Consider the following 23,921-nt stretch of genomic DNA (forward strand, 5'->3'; position numbering starts at 1 on the left):
TTTTCGTCTCATCCGAATGACTAGACAGCTGTCCTTGTCAGGCCCTCCGTCCTGCATAGTTGTCTATGTAATAATTATGTATTATTAAATGTATATGACCATGATGTCTAAGTGTATATGTATGCATGCTGTCCTTAATGGACGTTTTGATGCAATAAACATCTTATCTTATCTTATCTTATAATTATTAGTAGTGATAGCAAAAATAAACAATTTTCTCGACTCATAAAAGCTGTCTTTCTGGGAGCCTCATGTAGCCTAGCTATGTGACAAACTGTTGTCCACGGACCTACAAGTTCTTATTCCGACTCTAAAAATCAACAAGAAAAAGAAAATTTTCAAAAGGCTTTTGATTTTATTTGTGATGGAAACTTGCATTGATATTTTAAATGGAATATTTACAATATTAAATTGATTAGATCTAAATCGCATAGCCTATAGAAGTTTAGATCTAAATCGCATTGCCTATAAACGTTCAGGCCTATAGTTATAAATCGCATGGCCTATTAATTAGGTCCATGGCTTTAGGCCTAGGCCTATGACAAAAAAAAAAAAAAAGAAATAATAATAATAATTGTCCCGCCTCTTCAAACCGAAAATGTAACCAACTTTAAGTAACCAAATTATTTCAGATTAGATATTTATATTATGATAGTATGTGTAGTTTATCTGAAAAGATATCATGTTCATACGTCCATATAAATAACACAAACACGTTCAGCTAGCAGACGACACATTCCATTAATAAACAACATAACTCTCGTATAATCTCGTGACATCACGTTATACGCGAGAAGCTTATTCCTTGTTTTATAGAATGGTTTGATAATGGTAGGAATTCGTTTCACCTGATATTCCAAGCAGTTAACCTATTTCTGAACCCAGACTTACACTCGGCGGTCTTCAAACGGCTTTCACCATTGAACCGGGAGTACTATCAGCATTCCATTGACATATTTGTTTTGTACATGCACGCGCATTGAAATGTCAAATTATGCTTTCATCAATCGAATTTTGTGTGTATCTCTAGAAAGGGGTCAATGTGACAGATGTAGCATGTTTTGGATGTGCATTCAGAGGAGATAAGTGTACGGAATACGGGATATATATTATATGAATTAATACTAGTATTAGCCTATATCATATGGTGGAGCGGAAACTTGGACTAAATAACTATTTGTTTACGGAAGTGCTGCAATGTCATAGATAATGACAATTTCATGAGTGAACGAAGGGATATAAATTGTAAATATAGGAGTTTATTTTAACCAGGTATGGTATATTAGGTGTTATATCATGTTATAGTTTTTGTTTACTGTGGTATATAAACCAAGTACCTGTTGTGTTACAGCATGGTAATGTTTTTGTGTCGAATAGTAGGCTACTTTTACTTTACTGGGAGCAGAGATGGTGTGGGTCAGAAAGTGGGCCTAATTAAGGCACTGCTCCGTAACCTGGAAGTCCCTGATTTGATTCCGGTGGGGGGAGCCATTGTGGCTAAGTGGGTAAGATGCTGGCTCGCTAAGTACATGTAGGAGGTTGCGTGTTCGAGGTTTCTCCTTGTCATGTGTGGTGAAGGACGGAGGATCTGACAAGGACAGCTGTCTATTCTAGTCGTTTGGTTGGGATGAAAAAACGATGTCCCATGTATACATTGGCATGCACGAAAAAAGTCCCCTTGGCAGTTGGAATTGGATATAAGAGTAGACCATAGTGCCCCTGCCCCGGCAAAATTTCCCTCATAACACACTGTATGGCGTATTCCCATCTTCATTAGCCGAGTAGTCAGTAAAGGAGCATAAACAATGATAAACCCCATTTCATTTCATTTGATTCCAGTGTTCACTAACAGTAAGTGCAGGAGGACCGCACTACACATAAAACAAAAATCTACAAGATAAACAGAAAATAGACATTGCACCAAATAAACAAATATCAAATCAAGTGAAAGAGATTTCCTAGAGATTTTCCAGCTCGGTTTTCTCTTGTCAGTGGTGCACTCAGTCTGGCATAAACCTGTCTTTATTAGCCAAATAACAGTGGGACGTTAATCAAACCCCATTTTTCTTTCTGGAAAACATTTGTTCTTCCCTGGAAAGCAAGCCTGGACATGAGACACCTATCACAGACAGACTTTGTCCGGCACAAATTATAACACAACATTTATATACAGGTCTTGACATAAGTTAGGCCTCCCTGTCATAGACAAATTATCATACAACGTTTATATACAAGCCTGGTAGGCCTCCCTGTCACAGACTTTGTCCAGTACAAATTATAAAATAACATATAAAGCTGGACATAAGGTAGTCATAGACTTTGTCAGACAGAAATTATAACACAATGTTTATATACAGGCCTTGACATAAGGAAGGCCTACCTGTCATAGACTTCGTCAGACACAAATTATAACACAATGTTTATATACAGGCCTTGACAAAAGGTAGGCCTACCTGTCATAGACTTCGTCAGACACAAATTATAACACAATGTTTATATACAGGCCTTGATCTATGTCAGGTACAAATTATCATACATCGTGTATATATATATACAAATCTTGACATCAGGATTTTCTGGCGTGGTTTGCCGTTGTCAGTGGTGCAGGACGGAGGGCCTGACAAGGACAGCTGTCTAGTTGTTTGGATGGGACGTAAAGCCATGAGTGTCCCATGTATGCATTGATGTGCACGTAAAAGATGGTGCGAAAAACCGAGATCCTGTGTATACAATGGTGTAAATATAAAAGATCCCTTGGCAGTTGGAATTTTGATATAAGGGTCGGCCTAGCGTCACTGTCCAAGCAAAATTTCCCACATCTTAACACACTGTATGGCGCATGCATATAAAAGATCCCTTGACAGTTGGAATTCGATATAAGGGTAGGCGTAGCAAAGTTTCCCACATCTTAACACACTGTAAGGCGTATGCCTGTTTTCATTAGTCCAGTTGAATCAGAACAATGGGATGTTAAACCACATTTCATTTCCTATTTTTCTGCATCAACAACATATACTCAAAGAACATGCAGTGTGACACAAGGGAAATGTTGTCATGACATCAACACTATGGTCTACTCTTATTTTCAGTTTCCACCAACTGTCATGGGAATCTTCGACATGCTGCCTATGGTATGCACAAGACCTAATTTTTTTTTTGTCCCATTTGAATGAATAGACACTTTTCCCTACCTGTCACTTTGTCCTGCATCATTTTAAAGGGAAAATATGTCTGGAAAATCATCAGACAACACAGGGATCAAACCCAAGATCTCCTGCTTAGTGGGCTAGTGTAATATACACACAGGAATCAAGGCTCACATGATATCATGTACAAACCAAGGTACATGTATATTAAGTGTGATATATTAAGTATGGTATATTAAGTGTGGTATTTGAAGTATGGTATATTAAGTGTGATATATTAAGTGTGGTATATTAAGTATGGTACATTTATATTAAGTGTGATATATTAAGTGTGGTATATTAAGTATGGTACATTTATATTAAGTGTGATATATTAAACATGGTATATTAAGTGTGGTATATTAAAGATACATTATGGGAGATTAGATTTAGATAAAGAGCTGGCAGTTCTCACTATAATAGTTAAAAACTAATTAATGCAAATTGATCCACTCTGAATCAAGATTTTAGCGATTGAATTTTGGGACTAGCCTCGATCATCATTACTAAAGTCTGTACGATAAAAAGCATTGTCTCGATTATCCATTTTTTGATTTAATTATCAATGAGCATTAAGCAGCAGATAGGATTCTAATCCAGAAAATATTGCAGGCCATCGATACCATCGAGAGTTGCTTATGGTCTGGACAAGCTAATTAATGTCTAATTAATAATTTAGATAACATTTCAAGCCCAAAGAAAGATGTGCAATATTAAGTGTGATATATTAAGTATGGTATATTAAGTGTAAGTTTGGTATATTAAGTATGGTATATTAAGTATGATATATTAAGTTTAAGTGTGGTATATTAAGTACACGTATGGTATATTATGTGTGGTATATGAAGTATGATAAACCTATTAATTTAAATGTTTATGTTAAATTAATGGTCTGTTGGTACAATGACTGGGGGACCATATCAACTGTCATTCATTGGCTTATTAGTTTAATTTTAATCTCTACCTTTCATTTTCTGTTATCTTCTTATTACGAGGCAGGTACACAGGTATGTACTTACCTTTTCGCGTACAACGTCCAGTGAGTCTAGTTCTTATATACATCTACATAGGGGAGTTTGAAATGGGACACAAGAGGTTTGGATTTTCTATTATCTCACTTTTAAACATTTTTAAACATACATTATGCAAGAGCTAAATATGCCTATTGCAGGTCTTTCTTTAGGCCATCTTAAGTGTTAGATTTTCACTGGATTTGAATCCAATCTGCTGCTCAACGCTCATTGATGATTAAATCCCAAAATGGATAATTGAGACTATGTTTTTTATCGTACTGACTTTAGTAATGATGATCGAGACTAGGCCTAACATTCAATCGCTAATATATCAGTTCAGGGTGGATCAATTTGACTGAAATTTTCAGCATATTCCCTTTACATTATCTAGTTTTTATCTATTATCTATTATAGTGAGAACTGCCAGCTCTTTATCAAATCTCCCATAATGCCCCCTTAAGAGGAAAATATCTTTTCTTATACAAAAGAATGCAATTCATCTGTGGTTTCTGTTAAGAATGTAGCGAATTGCCTATTTTATTTTTTAAAAGGATCAAATCTACAACTACATGTATATGTGAATAGGGCAGTATGAAAATAAGGTTAGATATACATGTCATTATACCACAGGGATATATCTTTATCTTCTATTATCTCTCTTTCTGAGAGGAAAATATTTGGTAAAATGTTATATGATTCAATATATCACAGAGAGAGAGAGAGAGAGAGAGAGAGAGAGAGAGAGAGAGGAGGTCCACACCACACAAAAACTAGGTAATTTTGGGACCATCATATGGTTCAATTTTACTTCAATAATTTGCTTGTGCGTAGGGGTCTTTAACAGTGGGAGGAAACTTGAGGACCCAGAGAAAACCCTTGAGATTTGACAGGCGACCCTACTCTTTATCACGTACAACCGGGGAATCGAAACCACACCATTTGACTCAATGACAGACTTTATGATACAACGCACATGCGCTAACCATTCGGCCATCCAACCCCCTAGAATATATCATGGGAACGTTTAAAAAGATAATATTGAAAACATTGCAGGTGTGTACCTATTCATTTTCTTTATGGAGTGCTGGTGGCTCAGTGATTATTGTGCTGGCTCTCTAACCAGACGGTTTCTGGGTTCGATCCCAGCGTTGACTGAGAAAGTTCCCTGGGTATTTTCAGCATTCTTTCAACTTGGTCGAAGATAGGGTCTGATGGGGAACAGCGTCTAGTCATTCGGATGGGATGAAAAAACCTTATTCTCTGTTTATACAATGTATGTTGGCATACATGTAAAAGAATCCTTGGCAGCTAAAATATCGAAACACCACTGAGCAGGCTAAATTTCCTTAATAACACAATTTGTTGGCTTGGTGCAGAACCGTACATTGTATATGAATCAACCCAATTTTATTTCATTTTCTTTTATTCATAACATTATTTAGTTGTATCAATTGACAATTTGGAAGAAACTATTATCTCTGAAATGCTATATTAGATACATTTATGTACATACATGTACATTTATTCTTAGAGAAGAATACAATTAATCAGATAGTATTTAGTGAAAACATCTGGATTTTAGTGAATGTCTTGAGTTAAAGGAATCTAAAGAATGTCCTTGTCACTGCCTCGCTGTAAGCTACTGTTTCCCTAGTTGCAATTATTAACCAATTACCGGTAGTCTAAAGTTGTAAAAGGAAGGTTTTTTTAGATAAAGGGTGTGTGGATGGCCAAATGGTTAATGTGTGTGCGTTGCATCATAAGGTCTATCATTGAGTCAACTGGCATGGTTTTGATTCCCTGATTGTACGTGACAAGGAGTAGGGTCTTCTGTCCAACCTCATAGATTATCTCCGGATCCTCCGGTTTGCTCCAACTGCTAACGACCCATACGTGCAAGCGAATTATTGAAATAAAATTGAACCAGGTACAGACAGGGAATCGAAACCACGCCTCTTGACTCAATGACAGACCTTATGTTTTCATTTCATTAGGAGTTACAACTGTTACCAATGTTTTTGTAATACAAAATGGGAGCCACAGTGGCTAAGTCGGTAAGGCGCAGGATTTTCCGACGTGGTTTCCCCTTGTCAGTGGTGTAGGACGGAGGGCCTGACAAGGACAGCTGTCTAGTCGTTCGGATGGTATGAAACACTGAGGTCCCAGGTATATATTGGCGTGCACGTAAAAGATCCCTTGGCAGCTGGAATTCGATATAAGAGTACATGTAGGCCATAGTGCAGCTGCCTGGGCAAAATTTCCCTCATAGCACACTGTATGCCCATCTTCATTAGCCCAGTATAGGAGCAGAACAGTAGGACATTAAAAACCATTTCATTTCGTTTCGTAACACAGAATATATCTACATGTAAAATAGAATATAGGTGTAGGATAAATTCTTTGAATGGCATTTAGTAATTGGAACATAATCAAATAACACACTATTTATGAATAACAATTACTATGGTTTATTTCACTGCGATGTTTCAACAAGATTTCACAAGTCGTTATCAAGCATATGACACAAAAAAACGACTTGTGAAATCTTGTTGAAACGTCGCAGTGAAATAAACCATAGTAATTGTTATCCATAAATAGTGTGTTATTCAACTACATAGATATAGGCCTACATCTAAGATATAGATCTACATGTAAGATATAGGCCTAGATGTAAGATATAGGCCTATATAGTGAATATGATGTAAATATAGTATGATATATGTAAGTTATTTCATATTATACATGTAATCTTATATACCTTGTAATTGTAATCTGATAAAACTGCTCATACATATAAATCATATCCTAGTCAGACACTCATATAATATATCCTGTCCCAGTCACTCATATAAATCCTATCCTAGTCAGTCCAGTGTTTATCATATATATACATACATATAATAAATGATGGCAGCTGACAACTTCAGTTACATACAGATCCTATCCTAGTCATACTGGGTGTTTGTATATGAACTTCAAAAAGATGAGAACTGACAGTATCACATTCATATAGATCCTATCCTAGTCAGACATACTTTTCACTGATATACATTACATGGTGGCTAATGAATAAGTGTAGAAAGATATCTACAAGATCCTATCCCACTCACCCAAATGTGTAAAGATCTTATCCCAGTCAGGTAAACATGAAAATGTCTTTAAAAGCATTGTACCAGTAGTAGGATCCTATCCCACCCAGACTTGTACATGTAAAATGAAACGAAATGACATGGGGTTTAATATCCTACTGTTCTGCTCAGAACTGGGCTAATGAAAACAGGCATACGCTCGCTACACAGTTTGTCTGCATATTTATCGGGTGTTCAAGATGGTACAAAATAAGTACATGTATGTGCTAATCATTCACCCCAACCTTCTCTAAAGTCAACAATTTGATATTATTATTATTATTATTATTATTATTACAACATATTTATAGTGCACCCTTTCATATAACATGTTCAGGGGGCACTTTACAAAGTGACAATATAATCATAAATAAACAACAAGATTATATACATTATATACAATTGTATACAGAGTCAGTTAAAAGCCTGATTAAATAAATGTGTTTTAAGTTGTTTTTTAAAAGAATATAGAGATGTACAACATCTTATACTAAATGGTAGATTATTCCATAAAACATAACTTTTAGTTTTACTGATTTGAATTTTTGTAGATAATTGTTAAAAATGATGGAGGAAGAAGAAGAAGATATGGTGGAGACGACTGGACCAGAGGTTAGTAGTTAAATATAGTTCTAAAGACACCTTGGAAAAAACGACGGCACAACTGGCTAAATATATATGAAAAACATTTGAATTTTGCAAAATAAAAACATGGCAAGTCCGACAGGATACAACCGTAGACAGAGACTAGTCGTAGAAACATAGAATGTTTTAAAATAAATAAAGAAAAACACATATATGGACTTATCAGCGAATACTCAATTGGGATCATGTGTTTTTTTGCATTTTCGTAGTGTGCCTTTCAAAATTCTGCGGCACACTTAGGAAGATCTCGGGTCACACCTATGTGCCGCGGCACACTGGTTGAGAATCACTGTTCTAAAGGATACTGAGAAATGAGACTGAAATTGCTCATAGGATGTGTCCAGAAAAAAGACAAAATGGTAAATATGAATGAAAAACCTTCATTGATGACCATGAAAGTTTTTTGTGTGTTTCTTCATATTCCATTAGCAATCCGATTAAAACACAGATTCTGTTTCGTTTTGTTTTTTATAGTTCAAAATTTCGTTTTACTTGTCTTTACTACACTAGGATCTGGAAGAGTTGTTATATTACCCGAGTTCTGGATATTGTGAGGGATTAGCCAATGAAACGGTCTGTTAAAACAAGTTTTTGGCGTGGGGTGCACAGAACTGTGGGTAACCCACTAGAAACATCTACGCTGTTTGGTTAATCAAATGTCTGGCGTTATAGGGTCAAAAGCCGCTCATATGACCTCTGATGTGGCCTTCCACTACAACCGGGGGTGAGGGGGAGAGTTGGATAGCCGAATGGTTAGCGCATGCGCTGCATCATAAGGTCTGTCATTGAGTCAACTGACGTGGTTTGGATGGCTGAATGGTTAGTGTGTGCTTGCTGTATCATAAAGTCTGTCATTGAGTCAACTGACGTGGTTTCGATTCCCCGGTTGTATGTGACAAGGAGTAGGGTCGCCTGTTCAACCTCGTGGGTTTTCTCCAGATCCTCTGGTTTCCTCCCACTGCTAAAGACCCCTACGCGCAAGCGAATTATTGAAGTAAAATTGAACCATATGATGGTCCCAAAATTACCTAGTTTGTGTCGAGTGGACGTTAAACCCCATTTCTCTCTATCTCCACTGACGTGGTTTTGATTTTCATGTTGTACGTGACAAGGAGTAGGGTCGCCTGTCCAACCTCGTGAGTTTTCTCCGGGTCCTCCGGTTTCCTCCCACTACTAGAGACCCATGCGCGCAAAAAAATTATTGAAATAAAATTGAACCATATGTTAGTCCCAAAATGATCTAGTTTGTGTCCAGTGGACATTAAAGGGATTGTCCTGATTTGAACAGAGTCTCAAAAATAAAAGTCTGAATACGTATGAAATTTAAGCGCCAAAATATAGAAGAATGGTGTATTTACCTTGCCTCAAAATTTCAGCTCAAAATATTGAGTCGTTTGGGCGTGAACGCCAAAACTGCTTATCCGGACACGTAACCCTTTTAAGATTTCGGGTAAATTTTTTCGTTGGATGGCCTGATAATCGATTCCTGTTCCGTCAAAGGTCTATACAATGAATGACCCATGTGCTGTACTTGATAACGAAAGGTAAATTTCACCTACACATTATTTTTATAAAATAAAAGTCTGGTTACATCCAGACACTGCATAATACAGCTTGGGGCACCAGTCTCCATTTCCAGATGAAGACTGACGGGTTTAAGTTGTTTGAAAACGTATCTCATATGTTGAGTTAGTTGCTCGCACCTAAGGTAGAGAATTTTAAGGGATTTTAACACAAAATTAAGCAGTTTTATTCTCCAAAATATTATCGGGATTGGCCCTTTAAACCCCATTTCTCTCTTTCTCTCTCAACTACAACTGGTCAGATCTTCACGTAGTAGAGGCCATCGAAAGTATAAAAAAAATGAAACGAAATATAGATGTGTATTTTAATTAGATTGATTCCATTAGCAGATTCACTAAAATCTTGTTTATATTTCAGAAAGAGCCGTTATATTTTCATTTTGATACGGAAAAGATTCATCCAGATATGCTTGAAGTAATGGAGTCAATGAAACGGGTTTGTACTCTTGTCAAAAATATATAATTATCAACTACAAACACAAGAATTTAAAAAAAGGAGATGAGTTAGTAACTTAAAGGAGCCAATTCCCTAACTCAGTATCATCCACAGTCTTCGACATTGCAAACAACCTTATTGGTCAATTTAAATCAACATTGATAATCGAGAATTTGTTAATTATCGTGACAGCGGTAACAATGACAATCGAGGCTACGGTGATTTTAAAATAAGGTTTTCTTGGCTTAGAGTGGAGCAATTCGACTTAAATATTCAGCATATCCTAGTTGTTAACTATTATAGTGAGAACTGTCAGCTCTTTATCTAATCTCCCATAATGTATGTTTAATGTATTGTTAACTATTATAGTGAGAACTGTCAGCTCTTTATCTAATCTCCCATAATGTATGTTTAATGTATTGTTAACTATTATAGTGAGAACTGTCAGCTCTTTATCTAATCTCCCATAATGTATGTTTAATGTATTGTTAACTATTATAGTGAGAACTGTCAGCTCTTTATCTAATCTCCCATAATGTATGTTTAATGTATTGTTAACTATTATAGTGAGAACTGTCAGCTCTTTATCTAATCTTCCATAATATATGTTTAATGTATTGTAATATTTTATGTTATTTTGTAGTTGGCTGAGAAAATGCTGTTTCATTGGAGAACTTTTCCCATTAACATACCCACACCACTAACAGAACATAAAGATAACCGTGTAGATCTGAAGGTGAGATTTTAATATCTTATATTTTCTGTTCATTAGATTAACCTAACGCTGGGGGGGGGGGGGGGGGAAAGAAGTGGGAGGGGGAGAGGGGGGAAAGAAGTGTGTGTGTGGGGGTGAGAGGTACCAGAGTAGATGTTCTTATTATCCTAAAATGGGCTAATGAAGACGGGCAAATGTCATACAGTGTGTCATGAGGGAAATTTTGCCTGGGCAGTGGTTTACTCTTATATCGAATTTCAACTGCCAAGGGATCTTTTACTTGCATGTATACACAGGGGACCTCATTTTTTGTCTCACCCGAACAACTAGACAGCTGTCCTCCATTCTGCACCACAAGGGGAAACCATGTCGGAAAATCCTGATGAACTTTCCCTTCCCATGCAGGGATCGAAAATACGACCTCCAGACTAGCTAGCCAGCCTCTTACCCACTTAGCCACCGTAGCTCCATATCCCATAGAATTGTAACCTCTGTAGTAATTAATGGGGGAATAACGCGTGGGCATCAGCATTTCTGTTATTGTCCAACCAAAATAGAAGCCTCATTTTTCAAACGGAAAAATTTGAGATTAAAAATAACTGAATGATAACCATTTTGTTTTTTAAGAAATATAATAATAATAATAATAATAATAAAAACTTTATTTAATGAGGCAACGTATTTAGTTTGCAAAAAAAAACAACAAAAAAACTAATCTTGCATAGGTCCCTCCTAAGCTACAAAGACATAATATATACATGTAATATCAGGATAAATTCAAAATCATTTGAAATGCAATAGCATTTTAAAGTGGGAAGTCACTCCCAAACTCCCAAACTACAAAACATATACATTATACAAGTAGAATATAGGAAGAACACTATAATTACACACAAAATAAGATGATCATATTTTGTCAGAATCTAATTACGAAGAGTGAGTTGTGTTTTAATTTTTTTGTTCAGTAGCTCCAACGTTTGATTAGTTGTTTTGTTTTTTTCAGAGTAAGACAGATTATAAAGATTTATTTATAGCTCCAACGTTTGATGAGTTAGATGAGGTGGCTCTTAATCAATTCGGTGGAATTAAACGGCTCAGTGATAAACAATTGGATAGTGTCTGGAAAAACGGGTACATTGTTAGATATACATTCACTTACAATTACTCATTTAGAATTAACTCAGTGTAAATGATACAGGGGCAGATCCAGAGGGGGGAAGGAGGGGGTGGGGGATCCTTTATTGTCCGATGATGGGATGGGATGGGATGATATAGGCATATGTGATATCGCAAATAATGCTTTGCATCGATGAAAATAAATCACAATGTCATCGTATTAATTCATAAAAATATTGTTATCTCTCTTTAAACAGCTCTGTGTGTATATATGTATATATGCCAAAATGATGATAGAGACCATGTATTTCTCAAAAAATTTCAAGGCATGGGCTGGGGGTGAGGGGTTCTCAGATACATTGTCTCAGGTACTGGGCAACCCTCCTCCAACAAAAATTCCTTGATCCCCCCCCCCCCCTGCAACAAGTGCTCATAAATCAGGATAGTACTAATTTTCTTAAAGTCTCTGGTCATTGTGATAGTGTTATCACTGTAACCCAGGTATCATTTAATTTTGTGTATTTAGCATTAGTTTCTTTCACGTTCATTTAATATCCAATCTTTGTTTAAAGATTAAATGGTACCCGCGTTACAGTTTATATACTTTCATTTAAAAGTACTCATTCAGAATTTAAAAGATGGTCGAATGTTTAGCTCATGCACGTTGTATCATAAGGTCGGTCATTGTGTCAACTGGCGTGGTTTCGATTCTCCGGTTGTACGTGACAAGGAGAAGGGTCTTCGGTTTCCTCCTACTGCTAAAGCATAAAGCATATGTTAGTTTTGAAATGACCTAGTTTGTGTTGAGTGGAGTTACCACCCCTCTCTCTCTCTCTCTCTCTCTTTAATCCCAGATTCGTACATGACAAGGAGTGAGTCGCTCGCCTAACCTTGTGGGTATTCTCTGGGTACTATGGTTTCCTGTTAAATATCCTTACGCACGAGCAATTTTATGAAATAGAAATAAACCATATGTTAGTCCCAAAATAACGTAGTTGTGTTGGCTATTAAAACATGTTTTCATATTTTTTCAGAGAATTTGAAGTCGATAGCATCCATTTTCCGGGACAGTTCCATAAATGGCGCCTGACGCAGCTGTTACAAAAAGGCACGGAACGAGCCCATAGTACACTCCTCGATGTAAGTATTTGGCCGTCTATAATTTACTTTGATCAAATTCAAATTTTGGTATCTTAGATTTTAAAGCTCCCTGGAAAAGCTTCATAAATTTTTTAGTTTTTTAGACAATGCAAGTAATTAAGTCAACATATTCTTTCCATAAGTATAACACGAACCCGAATGTCAATATTACCTGCAACAGGTGAATTTCAGTGTAAGTAATTTCCTCCGTAATTTCCATAAATAAACAATCCATGTCGTCATTTTAGTCCTACTGTTCATAGAAATATAGACTAGAATATGAGCAGAAGGACTAAAATGATGTCACAGATTGTTTATTGATGGAAAGTTACGACTAGGCCTACTTATGGAGAACGCTAAACATTCGGCCACCCACCCCCGTGCAAGATATAAAAAACAAATGTCAAGTCAGTGCCAAGAAATGGTCATACATTTAATTAAACTGCATGCAGAGGAGACCTTCATTATCATAAATTTGAAGACATGATAAGAAGGAATGGTCTTACATATATTTGGATGCAGCAGATCAGAGGAGGCCAACAGAATCAGAATCAGACATTTGAAGACTAAAGGGGAGATAATTCTGGATACAATATGTTCTTTCCTATGAGAAGTTTTCTATCCCTCATCTTCTCGAAGAAAGCAGGGGAATGTTAAAATGGGTTCATTTGTCTATTGGGCCACTCATCTGTCTTTGTTTATCAGACCACTATTATAAATCTGTCTGCTTCTAATTTTACTTCTCAGCATTCGTATTTTACTGTGTTTTATTCAATAGATATGTTATTATATATTACAGGATACGGCCCTAGCTTTAAGGATAATGATTATAACGGCTAGAAACAGATTCATATCTCATTTCTTCTCTCTTAGTCAATCAGTACGAGGTTGGGCCACAGGACTCTGGAAATTATTAGGTATAAAAAAATTATTTTTAATATTTACCGGTAATAACTACAGTGGACTTTGTCACTGAATACAACAGCATATTGTATTGATCCCGTACGATGTTGAAAGTGAGTCCACTGTATTTCAAATGATGTAGTGTTGCCATAGAGACAAAAGCTGACATTTAGAGGTGGTAATATTACATGTCAAAATATATACAACAATGACAGCTCTAGACTTGTGTGTGTGTGCCCCCCTACAACCATTCGGATCAACTTAAAAATTTTGAAATTAGTGCATGTATTTTTATCAATCCTCTGACTGATTAGGAGCAGCCCCAACCTTAAAAAGGGGAATATGAAACAGTTTTCGAGTTTATTATTCTGTAGATTGTGATTTGAATATGTTGGAATTTGAAAGGTAATATGTTTAGTTGAATATTCACAATGACAACGCACAAGATCACACTGTAATTATTACTGGTGATAGTAATCCTTTTCCACTACATACTCCAAAATCTGGTTTCTTGTTGTGAATATTTGAAAATTTCATTCATCGGGGCTAACTGCTTTGTGATTTGTACACCCCCACCCTTCTAATAATGGAAAATCCTGGCACTACTTTTCAGCCTTAATCCTGTAAAAGCCATTCAATAATTTAATTTCTTTATTTTATGGGTTTTTTGTGTTTATTCCTGTTACAACCCATTCCTTCATTTAAATTTGTTTGTTTTCCATGTTTTTTTTTTTATTAAGATATATTTATTGGTATGCCATCTACAACGTTTGGTAACCTAGGGTTCAAAGTTCGTGAAGAACATATGCAGTATTTAGTAGCAGAATTAACCGTTAGAGTAAGTAACCGTTTTCTGTTCGATAAAAAATGAGCTATCACAATTTGTAGATATTCACCTGGTCCACTGAAATATTTGGCTTTTGTAACAAATATTTTATCTGTCCCAATCTTCATCTCCTCAGAATTAATTTGATATCCCATATTGATGTGGAAAGAAGGTCTATGTAAATCTGAGGATCTGTGTAGGCTACATTTAAACATATCTACAATAAAAATCGTTTGATATCATAAATGTATATAAACAAGTTCAGTTTTATACACCCACATGGAAATACGATCATTTATTGTCTATCTAGTTGGACGACCTAGTGATCTTGTTGTCTGGCAACCTATCTTATTTATTCTGTAACATTATGATGTTTATTTCAGTTGAATCATAAACGAGAATTAAGTAATTATTGTGAATATATCAAGGAACAGTGTCGGATGCTTCATAGTGATCGATGTAAGGTATGTATATGTTGTCATGGTTACAGTCTATGATAGTTATACCGTCCCATCCGAACGACTATACTTTGTTCCTTGCCCTCCGTCCTGCACCACTGACAAGTGGGAACCACACAAAAAAATCTTGGTCCTCCACTGGGTTAGCGAGCCAACATCTTATTCATTGAGCCAACATGGCTCCCGTCTGGCAAGGAACATCATCTAGTTATTTGTATGGGGAGAAAAACTGGAGTTCAGCTATCTACTCATTGGCGTGCATGTAAAAGAGAGAGAGAAAGAGAGAGAGAGAGAGATAGAGAGAGAAATGGGTTTAACGTCCACTCGACACAAACTAGGTCATTTCGGGACTAACTTATTGTTTTATTTTATTTCCATAATTCGCTTGCCCGTAGGGGTCTTTAGCAGTGGGAGGAAACCGGAGGACCCGGAGAAAACCCACGAGTTTGGACAGGCGACCCTACTCCTTGCCACATACAACCGGGGATTTGAAACCACGCCAGTCGACTTAATGACAGACTTTATGATACAGCGCGCACGCTAACCATTCGGCCATCCCCCACCCCCCCCCCCCCGCATGTAAAAGCACCCTTGATGGAATGATATGTAGGTGAAAAAGCTGCACACTGTATAGCGTATCCCCATCTCAGAAACACCATTTTATTTTGTTTCTGTTGTTATATATTTCAGGTAACGGATACCCAACCCCCACCAGTCCCATATAGATATCAAACCCCGAAAGGTCTAGAAATAGATCTTCGATTATTTAACAAAGGTAAGTTCCTTAAAATATATTTTATAGATTGTTTCATTATTTGTAGGGCAGGGTAGATCATTTCATCATTTCGTTCGTTCAACCATAGCTAGATGTTACACAGCAAAATTGGTCTCAACAAATTATATTTGATATTTCAAATAGAGGCCTGTGCAGTAATAATGGAGCTTTACCTCCAATCTTGTACCGTACTCCTCGCAGTGTTTCGTTTGATTAGAGCTAATCTCACTACTCACTGCTGTAAAGAAAGCAAATTTCTGTTCCAAATTATGACTGGTCAATAGTCCGATTAACAACCAATAGCTAACTGCGTAACAATATCGTTACATTTTAAACAAATCTCGAAATTGGACCAAATATGTTTACATAACGTTACGTCATCACTCACAATTTTATTATGCCCAATTAACCAGTGCATAGCAGAATCTTGCAGAAAAACTAATGGCGTGACAAATGAGGCTATCAATTGAACACAATGTAAACAATACTGTATGGAGACAAAGAATACCTTAAATCACTGTCCAAAGTTTTAGGGAAGACCTCAGATTAAATGAAGGGCTGTCATTTTGATGTACTTGGGATATATTTGATTAAACGGGAAGAATAGACACATTCCCTTAAAAGCTCAAGTATCAGAAGCCAATCCAGCAATGGCCAGAGATAGATTTCTCGGACCTTTGCTTCAGGAATATGGTCTTATACCATTAATTAGTGTTATTCTTCTTTTTTAAAATGTTTTTATTTTGTTAACGTTATAAAAATTGATATTTTAAAAAATATTTTAGATTTGATCAACAATTGTCTACCGATTCTCAGTAATATCTTAGACAAGGAAGCGAAAGGTTGGCATGTACAGTTCCGTCAAAAATGTCTTCAAGAATTTAAAGGTATTAATTCATTTTTTCTCTTAAACACGTTTTAGCATACACTTGTGCTTTACAGGGCAGACAAGGTAGGTGAGCCAGAAGGAGAGTAGACCAATGATGCTGTTTGGGCAAGGGAGATTGAAACTGCGAATGGTTAGCTCGTGTGCGTTGTATCATAAGGTCTGTCATTGAGTCAACTGGCGTGGTTTTGATTTCCCAGCTGTACGTGACAAGGAGTAAGGTTGCCTGTCCAACTTCGGTTTCCTCCCACTGCTAAAAGACCACTATGCGCAAGCGAATGATTGAAATAAAATTGAACCATATGTTAGTCTCGAAATGTTAGTCGGCAAAATTATCCCACCCCACATTACACAGATAAGAAATAACCATATGTTAGTCCCAATGACTGAAATATTGTGTTGTTGATATAATAACCATATGTTAGTCTCAAAATGACCAGAGTATTGTGTTGGTGAGACATATGTTAGTCCCAATGACTGAAATATTGTGTTGGTGATACATTAAACCCCAGGTCGGATGTTCGATCCCTGCATTGGCTGAGAAAGTTCATCCAGATTTTCCGGCGTGGTTCCCCCTTGTCAGTGATGCAGGATGGAGGGCCTGACAAAGGACAGTTGTCTAGTCGTTCAGATGGGACGGAAAACCGAGGTCCTGTGTACACATTGACGTGCACGGTAAAAGATCCCTTGACAGTTGGAATTCGATATAAGAGTAGGCCATAGTGCTGCTGCCCGGGCAAAATTTCCCTCATAGCACACTGTATGGCGTATGCCCATCTTCATTAGCCCAGCATAGGAGCAGAACAGTAGGACGTTAAACCCCATTTCATTTCATTTATTTCCATTTCACTCCATTGTAAAAATGGTTGTTAAACATGGTTTTTGGATCTAATATTGATATTCATGGTTACTGTGTGCCTTTATTGTAATTAATAGAAGTCCCTGCAGTCTCCAACATGATTGTCTATTAAAACTCTCAAACTCCTAAATTGAAATCCCCATAGTCCATGATTGTCCATTAATACTAAAGAACACTCAAACTGAATTCTCTACAGTCCCTCCATGATGATCCAGTAAAACTAATAAACGCTCAAACTGAAATCCCTACTGTCTCTAATGATCGTCTGTTAAACCTAGATTCAGTCACTCCATATATTTTTTGATTTGTTGTTTTTTCAGATAAAACAATATCTACAGAAGAAATGAATGAGGTAAATTAGATTCACAGAAAACAAACAATTCCTCTCATAGATGATTTTATTTACTGTTGATCAATGAGCACTGTGGTTGAATCAGGAGCGGATAACTCTACTGTCAACAGGGGGGGTGGATGGCCGAATGGTTAGCGTGTGCGTGCTGTATGATAAGGTCTGTCATTGAGTCAATTTTTGTTCAATAATTTGCTTGTGTAGGGCTCTTTAGTAGTGGGAGGAAACCGGAGGAGCCGGTGAAAACCCACGAGGTTGGATGTCAAACCACATTTCTCTCTTTTTTCTCTGTTTGCTAATTAGAAATTTTTCAGATTTGGAATTTAAAGTCTCCACAGAAATGAGTTTGACTTAGTTTTTGGTACACAAGGGTGTGGAGTTCTTTTTAATTATCAATTTTAATCTTAAGCATCGATCATATTGTTTTTTATACAGAAAATAAATGAAGCCGTTATGCAGGAATATTTACGAAGAATTTATCAGGCTATTTTAAGTAACGCCGAGTTAGATACTCTTCAACCTGGTATAGGTAATCTTTTATTCTCGTAACATAAACATGGGCAAAATATTACAACCTTTCTAATTACTCCATGTTAATTTAAAGTTGGCTCTTATCTGTGTATGGGTGGGTGGGAAGCTCTTCTCAAAAACCCAATCTGATTAAAATACAGATCTATATTTCGTTTTGTTTTTTATACTTTCGATGGCCTCTACTACATGAAGATCTGACCCGTTGTAAATGGATGGATATTAATAGTTTTGAGATATTGATTGAATGGAAGAATTTTATGATATTTTGTTTTTCAGGAGAATTATTAGTGTCCCAGGCCCAGACTGTGATAACCTTACGTAAAGCAGTAGAAAGTCTACAACATAATATGCAGAAACATAAAGAACAGGTTCGGAACTAACGTCAGACTTCCTTCTTTCATATTTTAAAAAATTATTGTCAGTATTTCTGGCTATTATTACCCAACTAGCTAAATTACCCGGAGGCATGGTGGCTAAGTGGGTAAGATGCTAGATTGCTAGCCTGGAGGTCACGTGTTCGATCCCTACATTGCCCGGCCAAATTTCCTTCATAGCACTCTGTATTCCAGTCTTCATTAGCACAGTCGGAGCAGATTAGTAGGACATTAGACCCCATTTCATTTCATTTCATCTAGGTCATCAAGATCCAATTCTAGATAGTACATTGCTGAACTTTCGCTTCAAAATGTTGCCAGTTGATTGATTGTGGTCATATTTTCTTTACTTCCGTAAGCAAAATATTATTTTCAAAGAATATGACCATTTTTAGCATTATCCAAATTTCATTGTATATCTTTAAGTATTTTTACACAGAAAAACTGTAAATTTAACAGTATTGTGTTCTAAGGTTAAAATCTTTGATGTTCTAATTTTATTGTCTGTAAATTGACTGACAGGTTACACTGGACACAAGTACAAATTTGATGATTTTGGGGGATTTTAAATGATTTTTACGAATTTTTAAACAAAGATTTGATATTAAATGAATGAAATCTCTGTTACATGGAATGAAATCTCTGTTACACTGAATAAGTCGACTGTAAAGTTAAAGTCTTTCTTTAATTATTTATGGTAAAGTAGTTTATTTAGAATATAAAAATATTTCAGTTAATAAAACATTTGAAGAAGCAATATCCTGTTAAATCACGAATCAGAGCGTGGATGAATGAACAATTAGATTGTTTTGAGGTAAGTAATCGTGTTTAAATTATTAGTGGCTCAGAGATTGAAGCCCTGACTCAATAACCAGGAGGTCCTGTGTTCGAACCCAGTGTTGGCTGAAAATGTTCCGGTGGATTATCTACCTTGTTTTCCTTTTGTCAACGGTTTCGGAGAGAGAGAGAGAAATGGGGGTTAACATCCACTCAACACAAGCTAGGTCATTTCGGGACTAACACATGGTTCAATTTTATTTCACTAATTCGCTTGCGCGTAGGAGTCTTTAGCAGTGGGAGGAATCCGGAGGACCCGGAGAAAACCCACGAGGTTGGACAGGCGTACCCTACTCCTTGTCACGTACAACCGGGAAATCGAAACCACGCCAGTTGACTCAATGACAGACCGTATGATACAGCGCAGCGCGCACATGCTAACCATTCGGCCATCCAACCCCCCTCATCGGTTTTGGTAGGAGGGACATGATAAGGAACAGCATCTAGTTGTACAGTTGGGACAAAAAATCAAGGTTCCATGTGTGCACACAAGTCTTGATAATTGGGATTCAAAGAATAAGAAACTGTAGTGCTAATATCTAGGCAAATTATTCCTCATACTGCACTGCATGGCATATACTCATTTTCATTAGCAGGGAGTTGTGCAGAAATTAGACTGCTACTGTCATGATGAACTAAAAACTGATATTTGCAAATGATATTTTGGTTTGATTTTGTTAAAAGTTAAATAATGAATAACTTAAACATACATTCAATCTGCCTATTGCAGGTCTTTCTTTAGGCCTAAAATAATAAATAAATTATTAATTTAGACATTGATTAACTGATCCAGGCCATAATCAGCTAAAAATGGAGGAGCGAGACTTAGCTTCGAACAACCAGTTGAAATTATTGCACACGTCTTGTCAAACTTTTAAAGGCTAATATCTTCGCTCGCAATATAGTAATTTCAATGAAATTTTCAAATTATTCATTTTATAGTATCTATTTTCGAAGTTTTATAGCAAGAATGCCTAGAACTTTATCTAAATCTTACATAATGCATCTTTAAGTCTTAAAAAAATAAGATATTGTTTGAAAATTACCTGATTAGGATTGGCGATTTTGAAATATGTTAATTCCGTTTAATGAATGTTTTTTATGTTTCTATAGGAGGAGTTTATTAGTCAGAATTTATGGTCAGCTCATGAGGAAGCCATTAGTTTATGTGAAGAACAAGATCTTCAACAAGCTGTGTATTTCCTTCGTAGAGATATTAACTTTATAAAAGAGGTAAGAAAATAGCAATCGTTTTTATTCTCTTTTTATAATCCACTTGTTGGGCGTAACACGTCGGGTGTGACTTGTTAAGAGTAAGGTAACGGTTGTAATTTGTCGTTTGTAACATGTAGGGTGTAACGTGTAGGTCGTAGTCTGTCGGGTGTAGCTCGTCATCTGTAACATGTAGGGTGTAACCTGTTGGGTGTAACAGTTAGGGCCTAGCGTGTAAGGCAAACCTCTTGGATGTAATATGTCAGGGGTTATTATATCAGGCGTAACATATCAGGTATGTCTTGTCGGGTATAACATGCAGGGCATAACGTCTAGTTGAAATGTGTCTTGTCGGAGGTAGCCCTGTTGCTTGGGCAAAATTTCGCTTACAGAATACTGCATGACGTATGCCAGTTTTCATTAGCCAGGTTGGGGCAGGAAATTAAGTTGTTGTTGTTAATGTTTAACATCCGCTTCCACCGAAGGTGATATCGCAGACAAGTTGTCTTATTTTAATTATCTTAGCGCACGCGCAGGGGTCTTTCCTGTGGGAGGAAACCGGAGTACTCGGAGTAAACCCACAAGGTTGAGAAGGCTCCCATATTTCCAAGCCACATACGCTCACACTAAGGATTGAAACCACAGCCGCAAGCCAGGGGTGACTGGCCAGCTAGAGGTCGAGGCGCTGCACTCTAGACCACTAGGCCATCCCAACCCCCCAGGAAATTAAGATGGTGAACCCTTATATCATTTTTTATTATATATTTTTATCGTTTCAGAGAGAATCAGTTTTATTGAAAGAGTTAGGACGGGTGAAGCAACCTACTCGTATTTTTACTTTCTCCACAAGAATCTGGTTCCCGCATAATTATATTATAAAACGTTATTATCGTGGTGAAACCGTTGTCATACCAACTATATTTAAAGATGCTCCACTTGGTATAACAGCGGAGAAAGACATAGTTATTAGAAAAGAGGTAGGTGTTTTGGAAATTTAGTGAAAGTTGAAGTTAGACATTCAGTGAAATGAGATTACACATTCAATCAAATGGGATTAAACATTCAATCAAATGGGATTAAACATTCAATCAAATAGGATTAAACATTCAGTAAAATGGGATTAAAATTCAATCAAATGGGATTAAACATTCAGTAAAATGGGATTAAACATTCAGTCAAATGGAGTTACACATTTCTGTCTAAGCTGTGTATCTGTACGCCAATTAGAACTGTTCTGGGTATCATGTGTCCAAATGTTGTATCTTGATTTGTAGAAATTTTGAAATGCAAAAGGTTCTATTTCTTAATCTTTAGAAATTCTTAGATACACCCTTTTGGCACTTCACCGACGTTATGCAGTCTTAATGTTAGATATTTGATTGTCAGTCTGTTTGAATTGGTGGACTTGCAATTCGGTTATGTACAATTGAATAATATCACAGTTTTACCAGCCCCGAAAACAAATGTGGCATGAACAGAATCGTGACAAATCAGCTGTGATTGACCGAGATGGTATCTGTTCGCAAAGCCTTATATATTGTAGTTTAAATTTCCATTAATCTAATACCACAGTTTTACCAGCCCCGAAAACAAATGTGGCATGAACAGAATCGTGACAAATCAGCTGTGATTGACCGAGATGGTATCTGTTCGCAAAGCCTTATATATTGTAGTTTAAATTTCCATTAATCTAATACCACAGTTTTACCAGCCCCGAAAACAAATGTGGCATGAATAGAATCGTGACAAATCACCTGTGATTGACCGAGATGGTATTTGTTCGCAAAGCCTTATATATTGTAGTTTAAATTTCCATTAAACTAATACCACAGTTTTACCAGCCCCGAAAACAAATGTGGCATGAACAGAATCGTTACAAATCAGCTATGATTGGTCGGGATAGTATTTGTTCGCAAAGCCTTATATATTGTAGTTTAAATTTCCATTAAACTAATACCACAGTTTTACCAGCCCCGAAAACAAATGTTGCATGAACAGAATCGTTACAAATCAGCTATGATTGGTCGGGATAGTATTTATTCGCAAAGTCTTATATATTGTAGTTTAAATTTCCGTGTATATTTTTAGGTTCCTCGATTTGATGTGGAGAAATACAAGGATCATAAAACAACAACTCGACATCCATTCTGGAGATGGTGGAATTTTTTACAGAGATCATGGACGTGGATTTGGAATTCCATGTTTTTCTTTGGTGTAAGTTTGTAAAAAGGCTTATATATTTCAGTTCCAAATGGCTCAAGAAAAACAACCATATTCATTTCAAGTTGTTTATATGTGGCCGAGAAAGTTTATAGGGATTTTCCGGCGGGGTGTAGGACGGAGGGCCTGACAAGGGACATCATATAGTAGTTCGGATGGGACACATTGGCGTGCACATAAAATATCCCTTGGAATTCGAAATAAGAGTAGGCCGTAGCGCCGTTGTCCGGGCAAAATTTTCCTTCATAGCAAACTATATGGCATATGCCCGTCTTCATTAGCCCAGTCGGAGCAGAACAGTAGGACGTTAAACCCTATTTCATATTTTTTCTAGATTGTATTGTAATACGTTTTGTTTTGGTTTGTGTTACCCTACAGGTTGTGATACCATGGTGCAGTCCTGTTAGTCTCCGAGCTTTATTCTTTCCTACGGCTTTTATGCCTGATTATCAACTTTCTCAATCTAATGTAAGTATTATAAAGTATAGTGAGGGGTTGGATGGCTGAATGGTGTGGTTTCAATTCCCCGTTTGTACAAGACAAGGAGTAGGGTCGGGTGTCCAACCTTGTGGGCTGGGTTAGAAGGTTTAATGGTTAGCATGTGCACGCTATATCATAAGGTCTGTAATTGACTCATCTGGCGTGGTTTTGATTCCCCGGTTGTATGTGTCAAGGAGTAGGGTTACCTGTCCAACTTCATGGGTTTTCTCTGGGTCCTCTGGTTTCTTCC

General features: G+C 36.7%; 1 protein-coding gene across 1 annotated transcript in view; it reads left to right on the forward strand.

Moving 5' to 3' along the window:
* The first annotated feature begins 830 nt into the window (after positions 1-830).
* The window catches only part of LOC126810062 (uncharacterized), a 141,116-nt gene continuing 118,025 nt past the window's right edge, over positions 831-23,921 (forward strand). The window contains exons 1-19 of the mRNA XM_050535012.2: positions 831-1,272; positions 7,878-7,938; positions 9,913-9,990; positions 10,634-10,726; positions 11,709-11,836; positions 12,856-12,961; positions 13,761-13,878; positions 14,605-14,702; positions 15,074-15,154; positions 15,839-15,923; positions 16,709-16,810; positions 17,989-18,020; positions 18,453-18,546; positions 18,825-18,916; positions 19,656-19,736; positions 20,873-20,992; positions 21,751-21,948; positions 23,060-23,185; positions 23,570-23,659. Coding sequence (XP_050390969.2) covers positions 7,891-7,938; positions 9,913-9,990; positions 10,634-10,726; positions 11,709-11,836; positions 12,856-12,961; positions 13,761-13,878; positions 14,605-14,702; positions 15,074-15,154; positions 15,839-15,923; positions 16,709-16,810; positions 17,989-18,020; positions 18,453-18,546; positions 18,825-18,916; positions 19,656-19,736; positions 20,873-20,992; positions 21,751-21,948; positions 23,060-23,185; positions 23,570-23,659 — 1,770 coding nt within the window. The 5' untranslated portion in view covers positions 831-1,272; positions 7,878-7,890. The remainder of the gene's footprint in view (positions 1,273-7,877; positions 7,939-9,912; positions 9,991-10,633; positions 10,727-11,708; positions 11,837-12,855; positions 12,962-13,760; positions 13,879-14,604; positions 14,703-15,073; positions 15,155-15,838; positions 15,924-16,708; positions 16,811-17,988; positions 18,021-18,452; positions 18,547-18,824; positions 18,917-19,655; positions 19,737-20,872; positions 20,993-21,750; positions 21,949-23,059; positions 23,186-23,569; positions 23,660-23,921) is intronic.

Source organism: Patella vulgata, chromosome 2 (genome assembly GCF_932274485.2).
Source record: "Patella vulgata chromosome 2, xgPatVulg1.2, whole genome shotgun sequence".
In the NCBI taxonomy this organism is placed as follows: Eukaryota; Metazoa; Mollusca; class Gastropoda; family Patellidae; genus Patella; species Patella vulgata.